The following is a 22,508-nucleotide window of genomic DNA, read 5'->3' on the forward strand; positions in this document are numbered from 1 at the left end:
CCTGTGTAAGGATGCGCTAAGGCTACTTTTTAACCCCAATTTGGTAAAAGAGCCCCTAAATTGACAGTGGTGGTAATGGTCAGTGGCAAACACATATATTCTGTGCTGATAAGTATATGTATTTCACTGCTGAAATTTCTATTTATTTATGTTCTTATTTAAATGCTGCATCTAGCCATTGTTTAAATAAATATGCTGACCACCACTGCTGAATATTGCCAACAGTGTTTATTGTTCATAAAAAATGTCAGAACACTTTTTATTTTCACACCCTAAAGAAATTTTACTTTACCTGTTTGTGAGAGTTGACCCTCAGTGCTATCTAAATTCATCTTTCATTTCTGTTTTAGTAATATTTAAACATTCACTTGGCTTTCTTCCTGTTCTTTTTCTTTCCTGTCTTTCCCCTTTATGCTTTTACCGTGTAAATTTCCTTTCTTCATTCAACCCCTGTTATTTTTTTGTTTTCTTCTTTTGCTGATTTTGATTTTACCTGACACTGCTGTTCTTCAGTGCAGCCGATGCATTTTTTAACATGGGATACCTGTTATTTTCATTATTTAGTCCCAACCCCTATGTCTCCCTCCTCGAAATCAGCGAGCACTCCGAGTGAAGCTGGCAGCCAGGACTCAGGAGACTGCGGACCGCTGGGAAGGTAAGGGAACTAGACTCTGGAGTAAGCCATACTTGGTATCATTAGTTTGGCCTGCCTTGCATCAGCCACTTTGGTTCGCAGCCTTGGCTCTGCTAGACTCAGCTTTAATTGCTAAAATAGCACAAGTTTTAAGGACCACAAAATTAGGGCAGAAAATTAAATGGTAAAAGCCCATTGGCCATGTATTAGTAGCAGTGTTAAAATGGCGCATGATTTATCCAGTGTTTAATTCATTAAATTTCCCATAATTTCTGGAAAGGAGAAAGGTGTAATTCAACTGTAAGCATCTTCCAAATAAGCATTGTAAGACACCTGCCATATTCTAACATTAACATATTTATGAATGCTTACTTATTTTTCTGTTTCGGAATTTGGTAGAAAGTTAATGTCTTGAGCTTTAAGGGCCAGATGCACCTAGCATTTTTTCTGTGGACACAGAACAGAGAAAGCCTCATAGTATGTCAGGCCAAACATACACTGTTTCAAATTTGTGCAAGCAAATTGACTTGCAAGCATCTTGCTGTCAGTTTGTCCCTAATTTTGCCCAGTCCTTAAATCAGGCTGTTCATGTTTTATTGCTAAGTCTGTAATGACCTTGCATACTGAATTCTTAAATAGTACCTTTTTTTTTAAGGTGGTAATGCTGTGTATATATAAGAGAAAACATGAGGAAATTGAAAATGAACAAGCACTGTGTCCCTGGACTTGTCTGCTTTGGAAAGGAATGCTTTTTACAGACCGATTTATCTGTTTAGGAGTACAAATAGAAGAGTTTGTGAATGCTTTTGTAATTAGGGAGCGTATGACTCTTTCTTCATCTCCTCTGATGATAGATATCAAAGCCTTTTGAACAGAAAGTAATAACATCATAAATCTTCCAGATCTTTTACTGACACTGCAAAGCAGTCTCCGCCCTGCAGCCAACCCATCATTAACTCCATCTAGTCTGACCCTTTCCTTACAATGATTCGATTGTATCTTTCCTTCTGACTTTCAAAAGGGGCCTTTGGCAGCATTCAGTCCTCTTATTGGCTTCATTGCCACAGTCATCCTCCTGATGTTTAATTGAGATGTATTCATCTCTATCTTCCCAGGGGACATCATAATCACCTCAGCAGATTGGTTCTAGTCATGTTCAACATTTCTTAGGTGCCTTTTAATGACATTCAAGGTGGGGAGGGGGGACTTGATATGTCGCTTTTCTGTGGTTACAGTAAAGGGGTTTATGTATTATGTGCAGGTGCTTATTTTGTACCTGGGTCAATAGAGGGTTAAGGGACTTGCCCAGAGTCACAAGGAGCTGTATGGAAATCGAATCCAGTTCACCAGGATCAAAGCCCACTGCACTAACCACTAGGCTACTCCTCCACTCCTTCAGTGCAGCACAAATCACAAAAGACACTTCAAAGGCAATTCTACAATCTAGGTGCTCACATTTGCACACACATTATCCTCTGGATTCTATTTAGGTTGCCCAAAGTTGGGTGTGCAAATTTGGGCGCACAGGAGAGGTGTGCATGAAAATTAATGAGCCAACAAAGTGTCAGCAGTCAATAATTGGAGTTAATTGGCATAAATTTGGATTTGCACACGCATTTGGCCTAGTCGCTATTCTGTAACACCCACACCTAAATGTTGTAGTGTGCAACAAAAAAGAGGGCATGGCCAAGCAAGGGGTATGTGCAGATCAGAGGTGTTCCTAGAAATTAGGCACGATGTTATAGGATACTTGTATTTGCGTGCCCAGCTGCCATAAGTTGGGTGCAAGGATTTACACCAGGTTTTAGCAGGCGTAAGTGATCACACTCAAAGCCGGGCATGGGAATCCATGCTAAGCACTATTCTGTAAAGGTTGCTTAGTGCTAAGTGACCTTTATGGAACTGGTGCTTAGCATGGATCTTAACGGCATCTATTTTTGGGCGCCATTTGCTGAATCTGACTTAAGTGTGTAAATGTTTAGAATACTAGCACTAGTTCAATAATATAGAGGATAGAAGAGTAAATGTCCCAACAATAACAAAAGAAAAACTCTTCAAAATAGTTTAGGAAGTACTTTAAAATTGTTATATTAACCTTTGTGGAGTATAAAAAATGTGGAAGGGAAAAAGCCTTGGCACTCCCGCCTCCACCCAAACAGAAACGTTAATTGGACAAAGAGGACTTTAAATTGGGGTCAGTTGTTTTCATAGGCATAAAAACGCTTACACATAAATAATTGATAAAGCTCCACTTAAGGTTCAGTTTCAATGGATCACTTTAATTCTGTGACAAAGACGTGAAAAATTCAAACACTTAGCTTAAAAGATGATACATTTCAATGGGTCAGTCACAGCTACTGCAGCCAGAGTTTCGCTATTGCAGTTGTCTCAAGGTGTGACAACCAATCGTTTTTCCTTCAGCAGGAATTTCTCCAAAGTGACATGGACTCGGAGCGCAAGTTGATGGACTTGGCAGACTCTCTCCCACCGGAGCAGGCCGAGTCAGTGCACCAGTTGGCCAAGCAGCAGAAGGCGTGTTGAAAATTCTTGGCCAGGGGCGCCTACTAAACTTTTTGATGTAGCTTCAAGGATCTCTGCTTAAAGTATATCAATGTGCAGGCTACGTGTTTCTGACTTGTAACAGTCTGTTCAGCAGAGGTTGGCGGATGCCCCATGCCGTGGGGATAACCTTTTTGGAGAGAAGGTTGAGGAGGTCACTGACCAAATCAAAAGCATACTGATACCATCTCTTCTCTCTCCTGCCGGGCCTCTTTTGCATCAGCCTCCTCAGTTAGGAGGTCTTTAGGTCAAAGAGAGGTACCTACTACTCACAGAGATGTATGTACTTCACTTCCTCTCACCAGCCTGCTCAGGCTCAACCCCAGCGTGCTCGTTCTCATCAACAACATGCGCCTAAGGCCCCTGCTACTCTCCAGTCTAAGCAAGGGGTGAGCGTTTGACTGACTCTAGCAGAGCACAGCCACTGTCAAAGTGTCTGTACCGGACAACCTGCCAGTCGGGGGGAAGCTGACGTTTTTCCACAAAAGGTGGCCCCTTATTACCTCCAACCGGTGGGTTCTCCAAATAGTCCGTCTCAGATACGCAATAAATTGACTTTGAAAACCTCCAAATTGCCCACCAAGAGCTCATTAATTCAGCTCTCAACACAGGCAGGTACTTGCAGAGGAACTCTTCGCCTTTCTACAGGCCCATGCAATTGAACCCTTTCCATCAGGGGAAAAAAGGACAGGGATTCTATTCCAAGTACTTCCTCATGCAAAAGAAGATGGGGGAGGGGGGTCCCATCCTAGACCTAAGGGCCATGAACAAATTCCTGGTCAAAGAAAAGTTCAGGATGGTTTCCCTGGGCACCCTTCTCCCCATGATTCAGGAAAACAATTGACTATGCTCTCTGGACTTAAAGGATGCATATACTCACATCCCAATACTTCCAGCCCACTGGAAGTATCTTCGATTTCAGCTGGGAACACATCACTACCAGTACCGTGTGTTGCCTTTTGGCCTCGCATCAGCTCCCAGGGTCTTTACCAAATGTCTAGCAGTAGTCACCGTGTTGCTGTGCAGACTGGAAGTCCGTGTTCCCTTACCTCAATGATTGGCTGGTGAAGAGCACGTTGGAGGACGGTGCTTGGGAGTCCATGTGGAGAACTATTCAGATGCTAGAACTACTAGGGTTCATTATAAACTACCCCAAGTCCCATCTTCACCCTGCACAACAATTGGAATTCATTGGAGCCCTGTTTGATACGCAGAAGGTTCGAACTTTTTTTCCAGTGCCAAGGGCAGACACTTTAGTCACATTGGCCTATCAGGTTCGAGCTTCTCAACAGGTCATGGCTCAGCAGACATTGAGGTTCTTGGGCCACATGGCTTCCACAGTTTATGTAACACCCGTGACAAACCTTCATATGAGATCAGCCCAATGGACCCTAGCCTCCCAGTGGTACCAGGCTATGGAAGACCTAGAAGATGTCATCTGAGTGTCTCCAGATCTTGTTCACTCTCTGCTCAGGTGAACTGTTTGATCTAATTTGACCCTGGGACTTTCATTCCAAATTGCTCAGCCACAAAAAATGCTGACAATGGATGCATCTCTCCTTGGTTGGGGAGCTCATGTAGATGGGCATCACACTCAGGGAGCATGGTCCCTCCAGGAAACAGGTCTTCAGATCAATCTTCTGGAGCTTCGGGTGATCTGGAGCACTCTAATGGTTTTCAGAGATCGGCTGTCTAACCAACTGATGCTCATTCAAACAGATGACCAGGTTGCAATGTATTACACCAACAAGCAGAGGGTCACTGGATCTCTCCCTCTGTGTCAGGAGGCCATCTGGATGTGGCACTGGGCTCATCAGTGCATGTTCCTCTGAGCCACTTATCTGGCGGGCAAAAACAAGTCTGGCTGACAGACTGAGCAGGGTTATCAACCACACGAGTGGTCTCTCAATTGCCTGCGAGATCTTCCGAGAGTGGGCACCCCATCAGTTGATCTCTTTGCTACTCAACTGAATCACAAAGTCCCTCAGTTCTGCTCCAGGCTTCAGGCCCACGACAGACTAGCATCAAATGCCTTCCTCCTGCATTGAGGGACAGGTCTTCTGTACGTGCATCCTCCCATTCCTTTTGTGGGGAAGACTCTGCTGAAACTCAAGCAGGACCATGATCTTAATTGCACCTTACTGACTTCAGCAGATCTGGTTCCCTCTTCTTCTGGAGTTATCCTCCAAAGAACTGTGGAGTATTTTCTGACTTTCATGATGCAGAACGAGGGATCTCTTCTACATCCCGACCTTCAGTCTCTAGCCCTCATGGCCTGGATATTGAGAGGTGTCTCCCGAGTCTTGCTGGCTTCCAGGAAAAATTCCACTAAGAGATGTTGTTCTTTCAAATGGAGGAGGTTTGCTATCTGGTGTGAGGGTAAGGTCCTAGATCCTGTCCTACACAGTCCCTGCTTGTATACCTTCTGCAGTTTTCCCAAGTCTGGTCTCAAGACCAACTCTGTGTAATCAGTGCTTATCATCAGCATGTAGAGAGTAAGCCCATCCCTGGACAGCCTCTAGTTGTTTGCTTCATGAGTGGTTTGTTTTTGTCAAAGCCCCCTGTCAAACCTCCGCCTGTGTCATAGGACCTCAATGCAGTTCTCACAGAGCTGATGAGAGCTCCTTTCGAACCACTGAATTCTTGCTATTTGAAGTACTTGACCTGGAAGGTCATTTTCTTGGTGACTGTTACTTCAGCTCATTGAGTCAGTGAGCTTCAGGCCTTAGTGGTGGATGCACCTTATACTAAGTTTCATCACAACAGAGTAGTCCTTTGCATGCGCCCTAAGTTACCTGCCAAAAAAAATTTGTGTCGGAGTTCCATCTGAACCAGTCGATTGTCTTGCCAACATTCTTCCCCTGACCTTATGCCCAACCTGGTGAGAGCACCTTGCGCACCTTGGACTGCAAGTGAGTGTTGGCCTACTACGTGGAGTGGACAGTTCCCCACAGACAATCTACCTAACTTTTTTTCTTTTGATCCCAACAGGATGGGGATTGCCATCAACAAATGCACAATCTCTAATTGGCTGGCAGATTGCATTTTTTTCACTTATGCCCAGGCTGGGCTGACACTGGAGGGTCATGTCAAGGCTTCTAATGTCAGAACTATGGCTATGTTGGTAGCCAACTTGCAGTCAGCCCCCATTGAAGAAATTTGCAAGGCTGTGACATGGTCTTCAGTCCACACGTTCACATCTCGTTACTGTCTTGAGCAGGATGCCCGACACGATAGTCAGTTCAGGCAGACAGTGTTGCAGAATCTGTTTGGGGTCTAGAATCCAACTCCACTCCCACCCCCTTAGGCCCGTTTTATTCTGTTCCAGGCTGCACTCTCACTCAGTATGTATATAGTTTCAGGTTGATCTGAGTTACGTCCTCACTGTTATGATGTCCAGTTGACCAATGTTTGATGTTTTCTGTGAGCCTGGATGCTAGGGATACTCCACATGCGAGAATTAATGTCCTGCTTGTCCTCGGAGAAAGTGAAGTTACTCACCTGTAGCAGGTATTGTCCGAGAGTTTGTATTCTCAAAATCATACCTCCCCTAGGAGTTGTCTCCTATTTTTAATTTTTCTTGCTGTAGTATTTAACTGCGGTAGCCTTGCACGTGTGGCGGGTGGGAAGGCACCTGCGCATGCGCGGTGGATCATGTCTCTTTCTCCACAAAAGCTCTTATGACTTGTTATAAAGCCCAGACCAGGCAATGTGGCACTGCTTTACTCACTTTAAAGAATATAAGTCTTGCTGTCCTTGGAGAATACCTGCTACAGGTATGTATCTTCGCTTTATTTGCCAACCATCCTACTCTTACTGAAGTTAGCAAAGCTTGCTTCCTACCTAAGCTTTAGGGCTCTTTAACTAACCTGAAGTAGGCACTAATGCGTTCTTAATACTGGAAAAGTGACCTAACGCAGGATGCGCTAAAGTGTTCTGCGCTAGTTTTGACATCTGCGCATTTGGTATTTATTTTGTTTGATTTTTTGGGAGAGGTGTGTCAGGGTGGTGAATTGGCATCGATGCACTAATCAGTTAATGCGCTAGCAATACCGCCTCACTAACTGGTTAGTGTGTCCATGATGTGAGAGCCCTTAGCACTTCATAAATAGGAGGCAATAAGAGCTTCCACGTACATTTTTTTAAGTGGCTAGATTAGAGCATGACCAGAAAAGATATGATTGAAAAATGCAGAATATACGACCTTGCTAGAAATAGGCTTAGTGTGCATGAGGACACACTAATCTTCGGATTCTATATAGCACGACTTAAGTTGTGCGTCCAAATCCAGACATTCTGGATTTACATGCACAACTTAATTACTTAACAAGCCAATCAGTGCCGATAATTGTCACTTAACAAGCAATTGATACTAATTGGCATTAATTAGGATTTATTTGAACTGTCTAAGCGTATTCTACAACGTGATGTGCATAAATTCTAAGAAGCATAGTTGAAAAGGGGTCATAGCCATAGGCATGGAATGGGCGGGTCTTGGGTGTTTCTAAAATCTATGTGCATTATTATAGAAAACACCTGGTCTGTACGAAATTTAGGTGTCTGCATTTGTATCAAGTTTTTCGTGGCGTAACTGCTGCCTGCGACTAAATATAGTCATGCGGATAAGCACTCAGTGTATTCTATAAATTGCACAGAAATTTATTCTTATTCTATAAAGTACGCCTAAATTTAGGCGTACTTTTTAGAAAACGCATAAGTGTATTTAGTTTTGGTGCTCAAGGTTTAGGTGTGATATGTAGAATCTAGTTCTAAGTCCATTTCTTAGCGCAGCTTAGTAAAAGTAATGACATCCATTGAATAGATAGCATAAATCAATATACCTTTCACTGATTTTCCAACAGTTCCCCCAGAGGTTTTTGTATTCTTTCAGTACTTAGTGGGCTTACCATGACACTCCCTCATCAATTTTGGTGTTCAGAGATCTTTAGACACGTTTCTGCTGTGCCTCCACTGACAGAGTCACTGATACCACATGTATAGAGAAGATGCCTATTGGCTATAGCTGTATTTGCAAATGAATTTGAGGTGCTGGTTTGTGATGTCTGCATCTCACCGTATAAAACTGTTTTTAGGATAATAGAGAACATAGGTTGAAATCCATGTTTTTTATCCAGATTACAGAAGTTTTCAGATACTGGAATTTCAAATAATAGGTGCTCTACTTTAGTTTGAAATCCCACCATAAAAGGAAAGAAATATACAGAATATTCCCCCTCAAGTTTCTTTATGAAGTATGACTTTGGGTTGCTGTCATATCAATGTAATAAATAGCCCTTCAAATACAGCAGAGGGTCTGTCATTGTGCAGATCAGTTCATCAACTGCTTTATGTGGGAGGTAATAGAATCCTTATAGACTACATTATCGTCATTGCTTCTGAACTGTCAACCACCTTCATGGGCACTTGCTGTATGTAATTTCTGTCAGCATGATGAAAGGAGGTTGGCCAAGAAATAGACTTGACAAACAGCAAAACTAATTCAAGTCATCTGTGACAGACAGTGTTCTAGCGCTTGACTTTTCTTGCTGTTCACATGTAATTAGTTGACTTATCTTGGATGCCGTTTATAGGAATGGACATTGATAGATGTTGTAATCCACAGTAAAATACCAACTTTACTGTATTGGACTTGATAGCACGTCTCACCAAAAAGCTCGAAACATATCTTATTTGTAAAAAGTGGGCAGTAAGGGGGTCTTCACATCAGATTTTGCTGATTTCTGAATTTATGAGCTGCTTAGCATGATATTTTATTTATTTTATCTATTTCTTTAAAACAATTTCTACTCTGCTTTCCTCCAAAAGCTCATAGTGGAATCCATGGGATCATAATCTCTGAATGTACTGCCTACTGTTACACTGTGATTGGCATTTGTTTTCTGGAGCAGAGGCCAGAATGTGCTGTCCGCAAATGCAATGGCAAAGCATTTTGGCAGCTTGATGCATTAACATGCACAGTTGTGCTCTATCTGTTGCTAATTTTCTTGTATGAACTTTGCGATGCGATGCTTATAGTATAGAACCAGTGTGCATAATTATCATATCTGAGTCTGAGCAGAGATGGAGGGCATCGGCAGTCAGAGCACAAACCTGGAGATCTGTTTTTGAATCATACTGTAACTCACTGATGTTTAACTCCAGAGCCTCACGCTTTTATATTTCTTTCTCTCAATACTAGAATGAGAGATGAGATCTCTCTAGGACAAGATTCCTATTTGTACTTGATTTTTTTTCCCATGCCTTCCAAAATCTTGATTCAAGGTTCCATTTCCTCCTGCTCTGTCTCTGTAATGCATGCATAAGATTTGTGCATCTCCCTATGACTTGCATTGAAAGCATTCATGGATACAGTGCATGTAAAAGATACTACGTAAAGTCATATTCCTTTCTTTGCCCTTCCCAGGAACATACAGACTGGCCTCTTTGGGTAAGAATGTTAGAATATTTTTACTGAATCTTTCAGTTTCATGTTGACATAGGGGGTGAACAACCAGGGAAAGTGTCTGCCCCTCCTGGCACTGTTTTTATCAGACCTAGGAGGTCTGGCTTTAGTTCATGATAGAAACACATATAGAGTGATTTTTGAAAGATTTAGGCATCTAATGTTAAGAGCCAGGTGCTTAGACTTGAATTCTAAAATATTCTTGCTTGGGAGTTCCTAAATTTAGGTGACATAAATCACAATGTGCCTAATTCTTGGTATCCTAAAAGAGGATGAGAGTAAGGAGCGAGGAAGTTAAGAATCTAAAAGCAGTGATTTTCAATGCTAGGCATCTAATTTGGACAGAACAAGCCTAAATGTGGCCACCTACCACCCTCCTAGCACCTGCAAGTGAAAATAGATATTTCAGGTTAAGGGAAGTCATCAGCTCCCAACATTTCCTTATAGTGCAGAGACCAGTCTTCTAAACATTGGCTGCTTCACTAACGGGCCGATGATCAGAAGCAAGCGCAGGCGCTAGAAGCTGTTAGCGCCATACTAGCACCTGCGTTTGACACTGCCCCATGATCAGAGCCCCCGAGCATGTGAAAGAATGTACTCATGGGCTCTGAATGCAACTAGCATGCAAATGCATGCAAAACAGGACTCAGCACAAGCAGCATGCAAATGCATGCTAAACCTATTCATCCCCAATGATCAGCGACCAGCACGCCAAAGATTGGCTCGCTGGCCGTGGCCAGCTCAGAGCTGGTGTTAGGGTTTGCAGACCATTTGGGAGGAATAGTGAGCCCTGCCCAGCATGCATTTGCATGCTAGCAGGCCCCCATTCCCCCCCAAAGCAGCATCCCCCCCCTGCAGGAACCGACGGCCTAACGACCCCCCCCCCCTCCGACACAGGTTCATAAGGGGCTGGAGATCCGGTGGGTCTCCAACCCCCCCCCCCCAGTGGGCCGTGGTCAATCCCCCACCCCTACCTTAGGTTGGAGGAGGGAGGGGGCCTCTCTACTCTTCCTTCGGTGCTGCCTGCAAAATGGCGGCACCCAGCCCTGCCCAGTTTATCCTGGGATGCACTAAGCAGGGCTTCACACCATATAAGGGAGAACCCACTGGGCCACCAGGGACTTCTTACGAATGCTGGGGGGGTGTTAGGTGGGCTGGAGACGCATCAGATCTCCAGCCCTCCCTGAACCTGTGTCAGGGGGGGTCGAGGGGACTTGACCTGCAGCCCCAATTTCGCCTTGCTCGGAGCAGGGCTAGTTAGGGTCTGGTGGTCCCATGGAACTGTATGCAGAAATGGATAGGGAGCCAATGAAGTGACTGACGTTTGTAACTCTAATATTTGTTAAATTGTTAATAACCTAAACTACCACATTTAAGACTTGTTCAATGACAAAGTATGCATAAGGAATAATATCAAGAAAATATAAGGAACACATCAGACTTTCTTCTGATCTAATAAATAACTAGGTGAGAAGTGCCTTCAAGCCCTGTGTACTCATAGCCTAATCTGGACTGATGCCCTTATCCAGGCTGCTGTTCCCAACAATGACTTCTTCCCTCCCTCTTCCTGCTGATGTCATCTTTATTGACTATAAGTTTTATCTTGCTATCTAAGTCAAAGTGCTTTGAAAATGAGCCCCTTAGTGCCCAGGGTGAATCTTTAGTATTGTGTCTTCCCTTCTCCACCCAATTAACTATGATCATCTCAACAATCCTATTGCACATAATTGGACATCAGCTTTTAAATATTAGACCTTAATGGCAAGTATAGGAAAAAAGTGCTCTGAAGAAACATGAAGCCACTTGAGAGGGAATTTTCTAAAATCATTTCTGTGCAGATGTGGCCACACGTGCATGTACATGACCTCTTATAAAATAACCAACCACTGAAGGTTCATGCTTTGTCATGATGATGTGCATTGTGCTGGTAGGTGTCCATAGTGGAGGAATTTGTTTGGAACATGGGCAGGGTTTGCATGTATGCACATAGACTATAAAATGCCTTAATCTATATGGTACTTGCATAATGTATGCATGTTCATTTAGGGGCCCTTTTTCTAAGGCATGGTAGGCCTCATGCGTACTAAAAGGGCACTACCATGGATGTGCTGAGGCATCCCATGGTAGTTTCCCACTCATTGCATGCTAATCCTGTACTGGGTAGAGAGTAGGCGTGTCTGCGCTAATGGAGTAGCGTGGGCACATTACCGCTTGCTACCCGACTACTGCGGGAGGCGGTGGTAAGGGCTCTCATGGTAATGGCCATGCGCTAATGGGAAAATTAGTGCATGGCCATTACAATAAAATATAACATAGCGGGCATTTTTCTGCCCCGCTAAAAGTGGCTGCAGCGTGTGGAAAACCCACGCGCTGACACCAGGACCCCTTACTGCAGCTTGTGAGCCGATGTAAGTGATCATTTCTACTTTCAAGGCATGTTCTTTGACACAGACTCTACTAGTACTTTATAAAATTAAGTAGGCATTTACCCCCTAATTTGATAAACTGGTATGCCTAATTTAATGCTTAGAGCTCATAGTTTTGAGCACAAGTTATGGAATAGTATCCTTTGTGTGTGTAACTTAATGTAATAATTAGCTGCTAATTGGCATTAACCAACAATTATTGGTTATAATTAGTCTTGGTTTGCACTAATTGGAATTAATTAGCAGTTATGCTCATAACTATTCTTATGATCTATTCTTATTGTAAACCGCCTTGAGTGAATTCCTTCAAAAAGGCAGTAAATAAATCCTAATAATAAATAAATAAAATAAACTGCCATTAGTCAGTATTTTATAAATTGCACATGTAAATTCTATTGTGTGCAAGTACAAGTGGAGCGTGGACCTGGGAGGGGCATGGACTCGTCAGGGGAGTGCTTAACAGCAGGACACACCTTGAGCTAGTGTGCATTCTCTCACCTACTTATGCTACTATTCTATAACTAAGCTTGTTCTATCCTGGGGCCTAACTTCAGGCATCCTTCTGAGAATTACCCCCTACTGACTTTATAAAATAGTGCCCATGTAAGTGCCTCTATAGCAGGGGTTCTCAACCCAGTTCTCGGGACACACCGAGCCAGGCAGGTTTTCAGGATATCCACAGGGAATATGCATGAGATAGATCTCCACACACTGCCTCCATTGTATGCAAATCTATCTCATGCATATTCATTGTGGGTATCCTGAAAATCTGACTGGCTAGGTGTGTCTCGAGGACTGGGTTGAGAATTCCTGGTTTATTGGCACCTACCTATGGGACGCTTATAGAATTACCCTCAAGACTGCACAACCTGCCTGTTGAAAACTTTCTTTTGAGGAAAAGTTGAAGTGTAGAAAATCATTACTATAGGAACTTGAGGGGGGGGGGGGAGGGTCAGCTTTTAAAAATTTTCCCTATGTATCACAATCATTTATGTCTGTTTGACGTAAACTGTGCTTGTTTAAATGTGACTTTATATTTTTCTGCAGCCCTTTTCCCAATAGACACAAATAGGGTCATTTTGTAACAGAGGATCTAGTTTAGAGGTGGGGAAGGTGACTAGTTAGCCTATTTTATAAAGAAATCTAGGTTCCTATGAGTGTTCATGTTTATTAAAATTTGTTATACCGTCCTAGCTGAACAAACACGTCAGGGCAGTTTATAGGATATATAAAAACAACAAAAATTTAAAATGGAAAATGGAAAGGCTCACCCTTTAAGGGGAGCCGATTACAACCGGGCTGAAGGCTCAGGAAGAACCTGGGGTGGGGGGGGGGGGGGGGAGAGGGAGGGAGGAGTGGGAGTGGATAGGAAGGATAAGAGATTGAAGGGTGATGGGTAAAGGGGCGGGTAGGGAGGAGGGGTGAAGAAGGGCTGTGAAGGGAGACACAGCGCCATTTGGATTTCAGCAAGCAGAGGGAGCAGTGTTGAAATTGGTGTGGTATCAGCAAGCTATTATCCATTATCTGTTTGTGGCTGTTGGGACAGTGAGGATAGCGCTTTCTGTATTTGTGCTGTGTGAAGCATAGAAAAGAGGAGAAAACATGAATTCCATTAGGATAGTAAAGATAACATACAAGCCAAAAAACATGCAGTACTTAAAGAAAAAAATTCATACATTATACATCATCCCCCCCAGTCAAGAAAAACATCAACACTGAACCCCTCCAAACATAATAGAGAAATAATGGATCTAAGTAAAGTTTTGAATTTCTTAAAGGAAGATTCAGACTGAATGGAGGAAGGTAAATCGTTCCGAAGTTTAGGACCAAGAAAGTAGAATGCAGAATGATGTGTAAATTCTAAATTGGCTGATTTAGGTGAAGGGAGCACTAGACAATACTTATTTATTTTTTTTTTTTTTGTTACATTTGTACCTCATGCTTTCCCACTCATGGCAGGCTCAATGCAGCAGGCAATGGAGGGTTAAGTGACTTGCCCAGAGTCACATGGAGCTGTCTGTGCCGGGACTTGAACTCAGCTCCTCAGGACCAAAGTCCACCACCCTAACCACTAGACCACTCCTCAACTGATATGAATTAAGTGACCACAAAGATCTTGTTGGAGTGTACAGAATTATCACAGAAGAGAGAAAAGACAGAAGGCCAGTGTGATATGATTTGTGAACCAAAGAATTTTAAAGAAAGACCTAAAAGGAAAATGCAGCCAGTGAAGTCTTAAAAAGTAGAGGCAAAACAAGGTCATAGCATTTGATCTCTGCAAAGATTATCAATAGAAATAAAACATGGAAAAGAAAATAAGATGATACCTTTTTTATTGGACATAACTTAATACATTTCTTGATTAGCTTTCGAAGGTTGCCCTTCTTCGTCAGATCGGAAATAAGCAAATGTGGTAGCAAATAGTATATATAAGAGAAACATCAAAGCATTACTTTGACAGTCTGACAGGATGGGGGTATGCATGGGGACATCAAAGCCACACACGGCTACCACGACTCTGCAAATAAAATGTGCAGTGGAGTTGTGAAGTATTCTAAGCCTTTTTAGTTGTGAATTTGGAAGACCTGCGAAGATAGAATTACAGTAATCAAGTTTAGAAATAATGAAAACATGCACCAAAGTATGTAACGAAGCAAAGTCAAAAAAAGAGGGAATAGAGTGACGCTTATGCAAAACCTGACTTAAGAATAGAAGAGATGTGCTGAGCAGAAGATAGTTCTGAATCTAAGATTACTCCCAAGCAACGGAATGATTGAATGATATAAACACAAATTCCGAAGAAATTGTGACTAGATTGAAGGAGCAGATATTATCCTTGCTTAGGAGCAAGTGCAAATATCAGGGGTATGTTTACTAAGGCGTGTTAGTGTTTTTAATGTGCCTTTAAAGTTAAGGCGTGTCAAACTCTAACGCGCCTATACATTTCGTATGGATACATCAGCGTTTAAGGTACGCCAACTGTTGATGCGTGTTAAAAATGCTAACACGCCTATAGCGCACCATAGTAAACATATCCCTTAATGTGCAAAATATACATATGTGCATATATTTGTAAAATATGTGTGGAAATCATGACTGCACACACTCCCCTGGGTTCTTTATATGGCGATGAAAAATGTATACTATTCAAACACTGGGTATTCTACCAGATCAGATGAAAAATGTATGCCAAAAACTTCACATAGATCAAAGATGTACATGCAAATTACTTAGCAATCAAATATTGCTCTTAATTGGCAGTAATTGGAATTTGTGTGCAAATCTGTGCATTATTCTTTAATACTGGATGCTCAAATCCACTAGTGCACAACTGAGTTGGGTGCTGGCATTACACCAAGTTTCAACTGGTATAAATATCGGCACCTGACTTTGTAGAATAGCGCTCCACGCTGTTTTTTCCAGCGCCAATTATTAGAATTTACCCCACTGTGTCTAAACTCCTCCCTGATCACGCATACTTTAATCTTGCTTACAAGTATACACATATTTTCAATGCACATGTTTTTAAGCATGAGATAATTTATTAAAACCCTTTTATACCCCTACAACTGTGTTTTATAAAAGAACCTCCAAAATGGAAACCTTTAGAGCATTCCTGTAATATTTTCCTCTTCTTGAAAGTAAGTTGGGTAAATTTATGTCTTATAGTACTATAGCAGAACCTGATCATTGTAACTCAATTCATGTTGTGATCTGGCATGAACGCTTATTTGCTATTATCCATACATCATTGCACTATAAGATATGGCTTTCATTACATATATTCAGTATTATTTAAAAAGGGCTCTATTCTTATTCATCGTTCAAGTTAATTCTTTGTTCTAATTAAATTTCCTATGTTCTTTTTCCTATATGTAACATGGCTGATTGTCATCTTAGGACTCTACAGTGGGATACTGACCCTTCAGTGCTACAGCTTCATTCTGATTCAGAACTTGGGTATTATTATTTGTATTATTATTACCAACCTTTGGAAAAACGTGTATTGAAAATGATTAATCGTTAAGTCATTTCTTGTCTATTTGTGCAGTGTATATACACCACATTGTAGGTTCAAATATGTTAATTCCCCTGACTGGGCACCATTTGGACCCTTTTTTAAAATAAATTGATGTAGCTTTCCTTTATTATTTGCTTCCAGTGACAGAAACTAAATTAGAGTCAGAAAGAAAAGCAAAATATAGAGAAAGTCCATGTGTCATTCATTCCACATGGCAATGTGCAACCTTGTGTGGTTTCCTTGCTAGGAAGTGGAGGAGTGGCCTAGTGGTTAGAGTATCAGTCTTGCACTCCAGAGGTGGCTGGTTCAAATGCCAGTGCTGTTTCTCATGATCTTGGGCAAGTCACCTAACCCTCCATTGCCTTAGGTACAAACTTAGATTTTGAGCCTTCCTCACACAGAGAAATATCCAGAGTACTTGAATATGTGAGCAAAATCTACATAAATAAACCTGCAAGCAAAATAAAGGGATCCTTTTACTAAGTTGTGTTAGGACTAATACGTGCTTACTGCATGTTGAAATGCACTACCACAAGGTATGCACAACATCCCACAGTCATGGGGGGGAGGAGAGGTGGCACAGCTATGCTAATCAGTTAACATGTGGGCACTGCCACACACTGATTAGCGCAGGATTAGTGTGTGAGCCCTTACTGCCTACAAAATGGGCGGTAAGGGCTGTCAAGCTAATGACCACATGCTAATGGGGAAATTAGCACATGGCCATTATTGGAAAAATAGAAAAATCTATTTAAATTGAGGTCTGTAATGGCCATGCACTAGGAGCTTAGCCGAGATTGGGTGGCAGAGCCGGTAATGGGAGGCGGGGGCTGGTGGTTGGGAGGCGGGGATAGTGCTGAGCAGACTCATACAGTCTGTGCCAGAGCCGGTGGTGGGAGGCGGGACTGGTGGTTGGGAGGCGGGGATAGTGCTGGGCAGACTTATACGGTCTGTGCCCTGAAGAGGACAGGTACAAATCAAAGTAGGGTATACACAAAAAGTAGTACATATGAGTTTATCTTGTTGGGCAGACTGGATGGACCATGCAGGTCTTTTTCTGCCGTCATCTACTATGTTACTATGTAATTTACCTGTTGGTCCGTGGCCATTTACTGTCTGAACCCTTACTGCCACCCATTTAGTAGGTGGTAAGGGCTCACACACTACTCCCGCACCAATCTTTTACCGTGTGGTGATGACCATGCAGTGCATAATTACCACTGGGAAACCTACTCCCCGCCCCTGTGCTAGAAAATAAAAATTATTTTCTAGCGCGGGAGATGGTTTATGCCAAAAACAGAACTACCACAGGGCACCTGGGCAAGCCTGGCGGTAGTGCTATTTCCCGCCCACGCGGTTGCCCTATCACCCTTTTGTAAAATGGCCCCACAGTTTTTAAATTATTATGTCATTTATCTAAGGAACAAAGTTATCCAACACTCATATCACCCATGTGAAAAAGTAACTGCCCCCTAGATTTACTTTTGTGTTTTGGATTATTGTATTGCTGCATTACTCAATTACACTTCAGCCTCAGCTCATGGACAAATGACTGAACATTCTTCTTAAGAATTTTGTGGTATATGTAGAATTCACAGTTCCTTTAATAATGGCAAGTGTTCCAAGTCCTGAGACAGCAAAGCATCCCCACACCATCACTCTACCACCACCACGTTTGACTGCTGGTATGATGCTCTTACTTTGAAATGCTGCATTTGCTTTATGCCAGACATAATAGGACCTGTGTTGTACTGTTCTAGGCAAAGTATAGTATAGCTAACCAGCGCCAGCTTAAACCATCCCCAAGGAGAAGCTTTACCAGCAGACTCTCAATTCTTAAGCAAATCTTCTTTATTGTAGTAAATAGTAAACAAAGAAAATCCAATTTACAGTTCAGTTGCTTAGAAGAGAAGTTGTTGCCTTCTGCACATAGAGTCTGTATCTAGCCACCCCAGATAGAAGGATATGGCCAGAACCTCAGCCCAGCTGAGAGGAAAAGCTACAACACTCAAAGAAGAATAAGGGGGAGAAACTCAGGGTAAATAAAAGGGGAATGATTTGGGGGAAATGGTGAAAATTCTTGATGGAATTACGGTAGATTAAGGAGAGATCAGCCCCCTTGAACAGTTGCTGATCACCAAGGAAAGCTAGCAAGACTGGGCTCTCTCACACAAACCACGGGCAGAGAGGGAAGGCTGGCCCTAGCTCAGAGCTAACAGCCAATAGGGAAAACTCACAAAGAGTCAAACACAGGAACCTTCAAACTATAGGAAAAGCAGTCCTAATACACAGTGCTATCTATTACATAGACAATGCAATTAAATACAAATAATACTCATATTAAATATACATCACAATATACCCTGCCTCCATGAATATGGGGGCAGAACATGTGTTGTCCAAAGAGTTCCAATTTTGACCAAAAGACTTAGAGGGGCGTAATCGAATGGGGCGCCCAAGTTTTCCTGTGGATGTCCTCGCAGGATGTCCCGGCGAAGGGGCGGGGAAACCCGTATTATTGAAACAAGATGGGCGTCCATCTTTCGTTTCAATAATATGGTCGGGGACTCCCAAATTGCGAAATTTAGGTCGACCTTGGAGAGGGTCGTCCTTAGAGATGGCGTCCCTGATTTTCGGCCATAATGGAAACCGAGGATGCCCATCTCAGAAACGACCAAATCCATTTGGTCTTGGGAAGAGCCAGCATTCCTAGTGCACTGGTCCCCATGACATGCCAGGACACCAACTGGGCACACTAGGGGCACTGCAGGGGACTTCATAAATTGCTCCCAGGTGCATAGCTCCTTTATGTTAGGTGCTGAGCCCCCCAAAACCCACTACTCACAACTGTACACTACTACCATAGCCCTAAGGGGTGAAGGGGGGCACCTACATGTGGGTACGGTGGGTTTGTGGTGGGTTTTGGAGGGCTCGCTGTTTCCTCCACAAACGTAACAGGTAGGGAGGGGGATGGGCCTGGGTCTGCCTGCCTGAAGTGCACTGCACCCACTAAAACTGTTCCAGGGACCTTCATATTGCTGTCGGGGAGCTGGGTATGACATTTGAGGCTGGCATAGAGGCTGGCAAAAAATATTTAAAAAGTTTTGTTTTAGGGTGGGAGGGAGTTAGTGACCACTGGGGGAGTAAGGGGATGTCATCCCCAATTCCCTCTGGTGGTCATATGGTCAGTTCTGGCACCTTTTTGAGGCTTGGTCGTAAGAAAAAATTGACCAAGTAAAGTCGCCCAAGTGCTCGTCAGGGACGCCCTTCTTTTTTCCATTATCGGTCGAGGACGCCCATGTGTTAGGCACGCCCCAGTCCTGCCTTCACTATGGAAAGCAGTTGAAGATGCCACAAATCAGCTTTCGATTATGCCGATTTGTGCGACCCTGGGAGAAGGACGCCCATCTCCCGATTTGTGTCGAAAGATGGGCGCCCTTCTCTTTCGAAAATAAGCCTGTTAGTGTGTGTTTTTGCAAAAGTGAGACAAGCATTGATGTTACTTTTGGATAGCAGTGGTTTCTGCCTTGCTACTGTCCCATGAATTCCATTTTTTCCAGTCTCTTTCTTATTGTGGAGTCATGAACACTGACCTTAGCTGAGGCTAGAGAAGCCTGTGGTTCTTTGGGTGTTCTGGGATGTTCCTTGACTTCCTGGATGAGTTGTTGTTGCTCCCTTGAAGTAATGTTGACAGGCTGGCCACTCCTGGGAAGATTCATCTCCATTCCAAGTCTTCTCCATTTGGAGATATTGGCTTTTGCTGTGGTTTGGTGGCATCCCAGAGCTTTAGAAGTGGCTTTGTAATCCTTTCCAGATTGACATAAACAGCATAGGCATGTCCTGGAGCCATTATAGAACTGGCACTAAGCGTGCCCCATTGCGGTGCCTACTTCTTTTTGCTAAGTTATAAAATTTCCAACAAACCCTTTATAACCGAGAACATTTTGACCTTCTTTAATAAACATTTTTCTTTTGGCACAGAATGGGGGAAAGTCCTTTTTGGCTAAGGCCAAAAATCTCTATTTTAGCAGATTTAGGCAGACCTGTGATCTTTATCCATTTTCTTTGACAATATTGCTCTTACAAAAGCATAATATTTTAAAGTGACTTTCCCATTTTTTCATTTTCATTTAGACGCAGAATGCATAAACTTGGAGTGTCAAAAATTGTCCAAGTTGATTTCTTACCCCGAGAAGTGGTGTCTTACTCCAAGGAAACCCAGACCCCTGTGACATCTCATCAGTCTGAAGGTGACAGTATCTCTATTGCTTTACCGCTTTTTTAAATGTACCTATAAAACTGTTTTTGCATTGACTCCATAGTTACTCCTATGCTAGGATTTGTTCCTCTGTTTCAAAAAGTATTCAAATGGGTAACCTGGTCATCAGCAGTTCCCAGTAACCGTTTGATATATATTATTTAAGATTAGCAAAACATCTTTTCTGTCAGGTTTGCATATTTGTTGTTTTAAGAGATGCAATGCTCAGCATATAAACAGCTTACATGCACAGTTAAGAGACTCTCATGTAAGTATTTACAAAGCTGTCTCTTATCTCGTGATCTAGGTTTAGTCACATACAACTCATTTCAAACTGGTTTCCAAACACTTTTTTAAATTGCTCTTTAGCTTTGTGAATAACATTTTTATAGTGTTAACATAGTAACATAGTAGATGACGGCAGAAAAAGACCTGCACGGTCCATCCAGTCTGCCCAAGAAGATAAATTCCTATGTGCTACTTTTTTATTTGTACTGTCCTCTTCAGGGCACAGACCGTATAAGTCTGGCCAGCCCTATCCCCGCCTCCCAACAACCAACCCCACCTCCCACCACCAGCTCTGGCACAGACTGTATAAGTCTGCCCAGCACTATCCTCACCTCCCAACTACCAGTCCCGCCTCCCACCACCAGCTCTGGCACAGACCGTACAAGTCTGCCCAGCACTATTCCCGCCTCCCAACTACCAGTCCCGCCTCCCACCACCAGCTCTGGCACAGACCGTATAAGTTTGCCCAGCACTATCCCTGCCTCCCACCACCGGCTCTGTCACAGACCGTATAAGTCTGCCCAGCACTAGTCCCGCCTCCCAACCACCAGCCCCGGCACAGACCGTATAAGTCTGCCCAGCACTAGCCCCGCCTCCCAACCACCAGCACTGCCACCCATCAAATATAACTTTTTAGTGTTAAAAGCAGCAGTATTTAAAGAAATATTCAAGTGGTTTACATGGCAGGTGAAGCAAGAAGAATTGGAAAACTCTTCCATTCATCTTCTGATCCTTGAGGAAATACTTAACAGTGTACCAGTATGTGTACTACTACTACTACTATTTAACATTTCTAGAGCGCTACTAGGGTTACGCAGCGCTGTACAATTTAACAAAGAGAGACAGTCTCTGCTCAAAGAGCTTACAATCTAATAGACAAGTGAACGGTCGGTCCGATAGGGTATGAGTGTAAATTACCCATGATTTAGTTGAGAGCCAGAGGCACGAGGTACGTCTCATATATGGTATGGGCCTACCTCATGCAGATATCGGAGGAAATATTTTTTGTAGTGTGATACTTTCCCCCTGATTCTATAAAGGTTGCTAAAAACTGTGTGTGCAGATTTAGGCATGGTTGCGATTTGCATGCACAATCTAATAGGATAATGAGCCAATTAGTGCCAGTAATTGACTTTTTAACAAGTAATTAGATTTAATTGGATGTTACATGCATAGAGTTAGGCGCAGGATCTGCATCTAAAAATTTACAAGTGGCCTGAAAAAGTGGGCGCAGAAAAAGGACTGTCATGGGTCTTTCAGGGCAGAATGGGGGGGGGGGGCATGGTTTTGAGTTATGTGCATAATTACAGAATAAGGGCGCTCCACGTTTTCATTGGTGCAAATGGTGCTGCCTAAATTTATGTGAGACCATAACGCTTAAGTGTTATTAAGTGTTATGGTCTCACATAAATTTAGGCCAAAGTGTTATTCTATAAACCACACTGAACTTTAGGCGCAGCTTATAGAACAACACTTAAGCCAGGTTTTTTCTGCGCTGATTTTAAAGGGATCATAATGTATAGAATCTAGCCCTTAGAAAAATATCCAGTGTATTCTTTATTTGACAGGATTTCTTCCAATCTGTATCTGTAGCGACTCTTTTGAAAATAGAACCCAAAATGTTTTGAGAAGCAGGGTATTCTAATTTCAGGGATCATTACTGTGGGTAAGAAAGTATAGACCAAGGGTTTGGAAAGATGTCTGCAGAAGTTAAAAGTTTATTTTATTTTAAAATAAGGATGTCATGTGCACGGAATTTAGAGTATCTTCCTCATGAACAGAGTACATAATTTTAAGTAAAGGGTTAGAGCATTTGATTTATAACAAGTATGGCAAATCCCCTTCTCTCTCCTCAAATC

At 42.7% G+C, this 22,508-nt stretch overlaps 1 protein-coding gene across 6 annotated transcripts in view; it reads left to right on the top strand.

The window, feature by feature from the left end:
• DYNC1I1 (dynein cytoplasmic 1 intermediate chain 1) overlaps positions 1–22,508 on the top strand; it is a 548,409-nt gene that overhangs the window by 18,765 nt on the left and 507,136 nt on the right. For 2 of the 6 annotated variants that reach the window (XM_030200797.1, XM_030200761.1), the window contains exons 3-5: positions 565–655; positions 15,983–16,042; positions 20,238–20,353. In XM_030200797.1, the coding sequence (XP_030056657.1) occupies positions 565–655; positions 15,983–16,042; positions 20,238–20,353 (267 nt within the window). Of the gene's footprint in view, positions 1–513; positions 656–15,982; positions 16,043–20,237; positions 20,354–22,508 lie in introns of all 6 variants that reach the window. The other 4 variants (XM_030200788.1, XM_030200780.1, XM_030200752.1 and 1 more) reach the window with 3 other exon arrangements.

This window comes from Microcaecilia unicolor, chromosome 1, assembly GCF_901765095.1.
Source record: "Microcaecilia unicolor chromosome 1, aMicUni1.1, whole genome shotgun sequence".
Classification (NCBI taxonomy): Eukaryota; Metazoa; Chordata; class Amphibia; order Gymnophiona; family Siphonopidae; genus Microcaecilia; species Microcaecilia unicolor.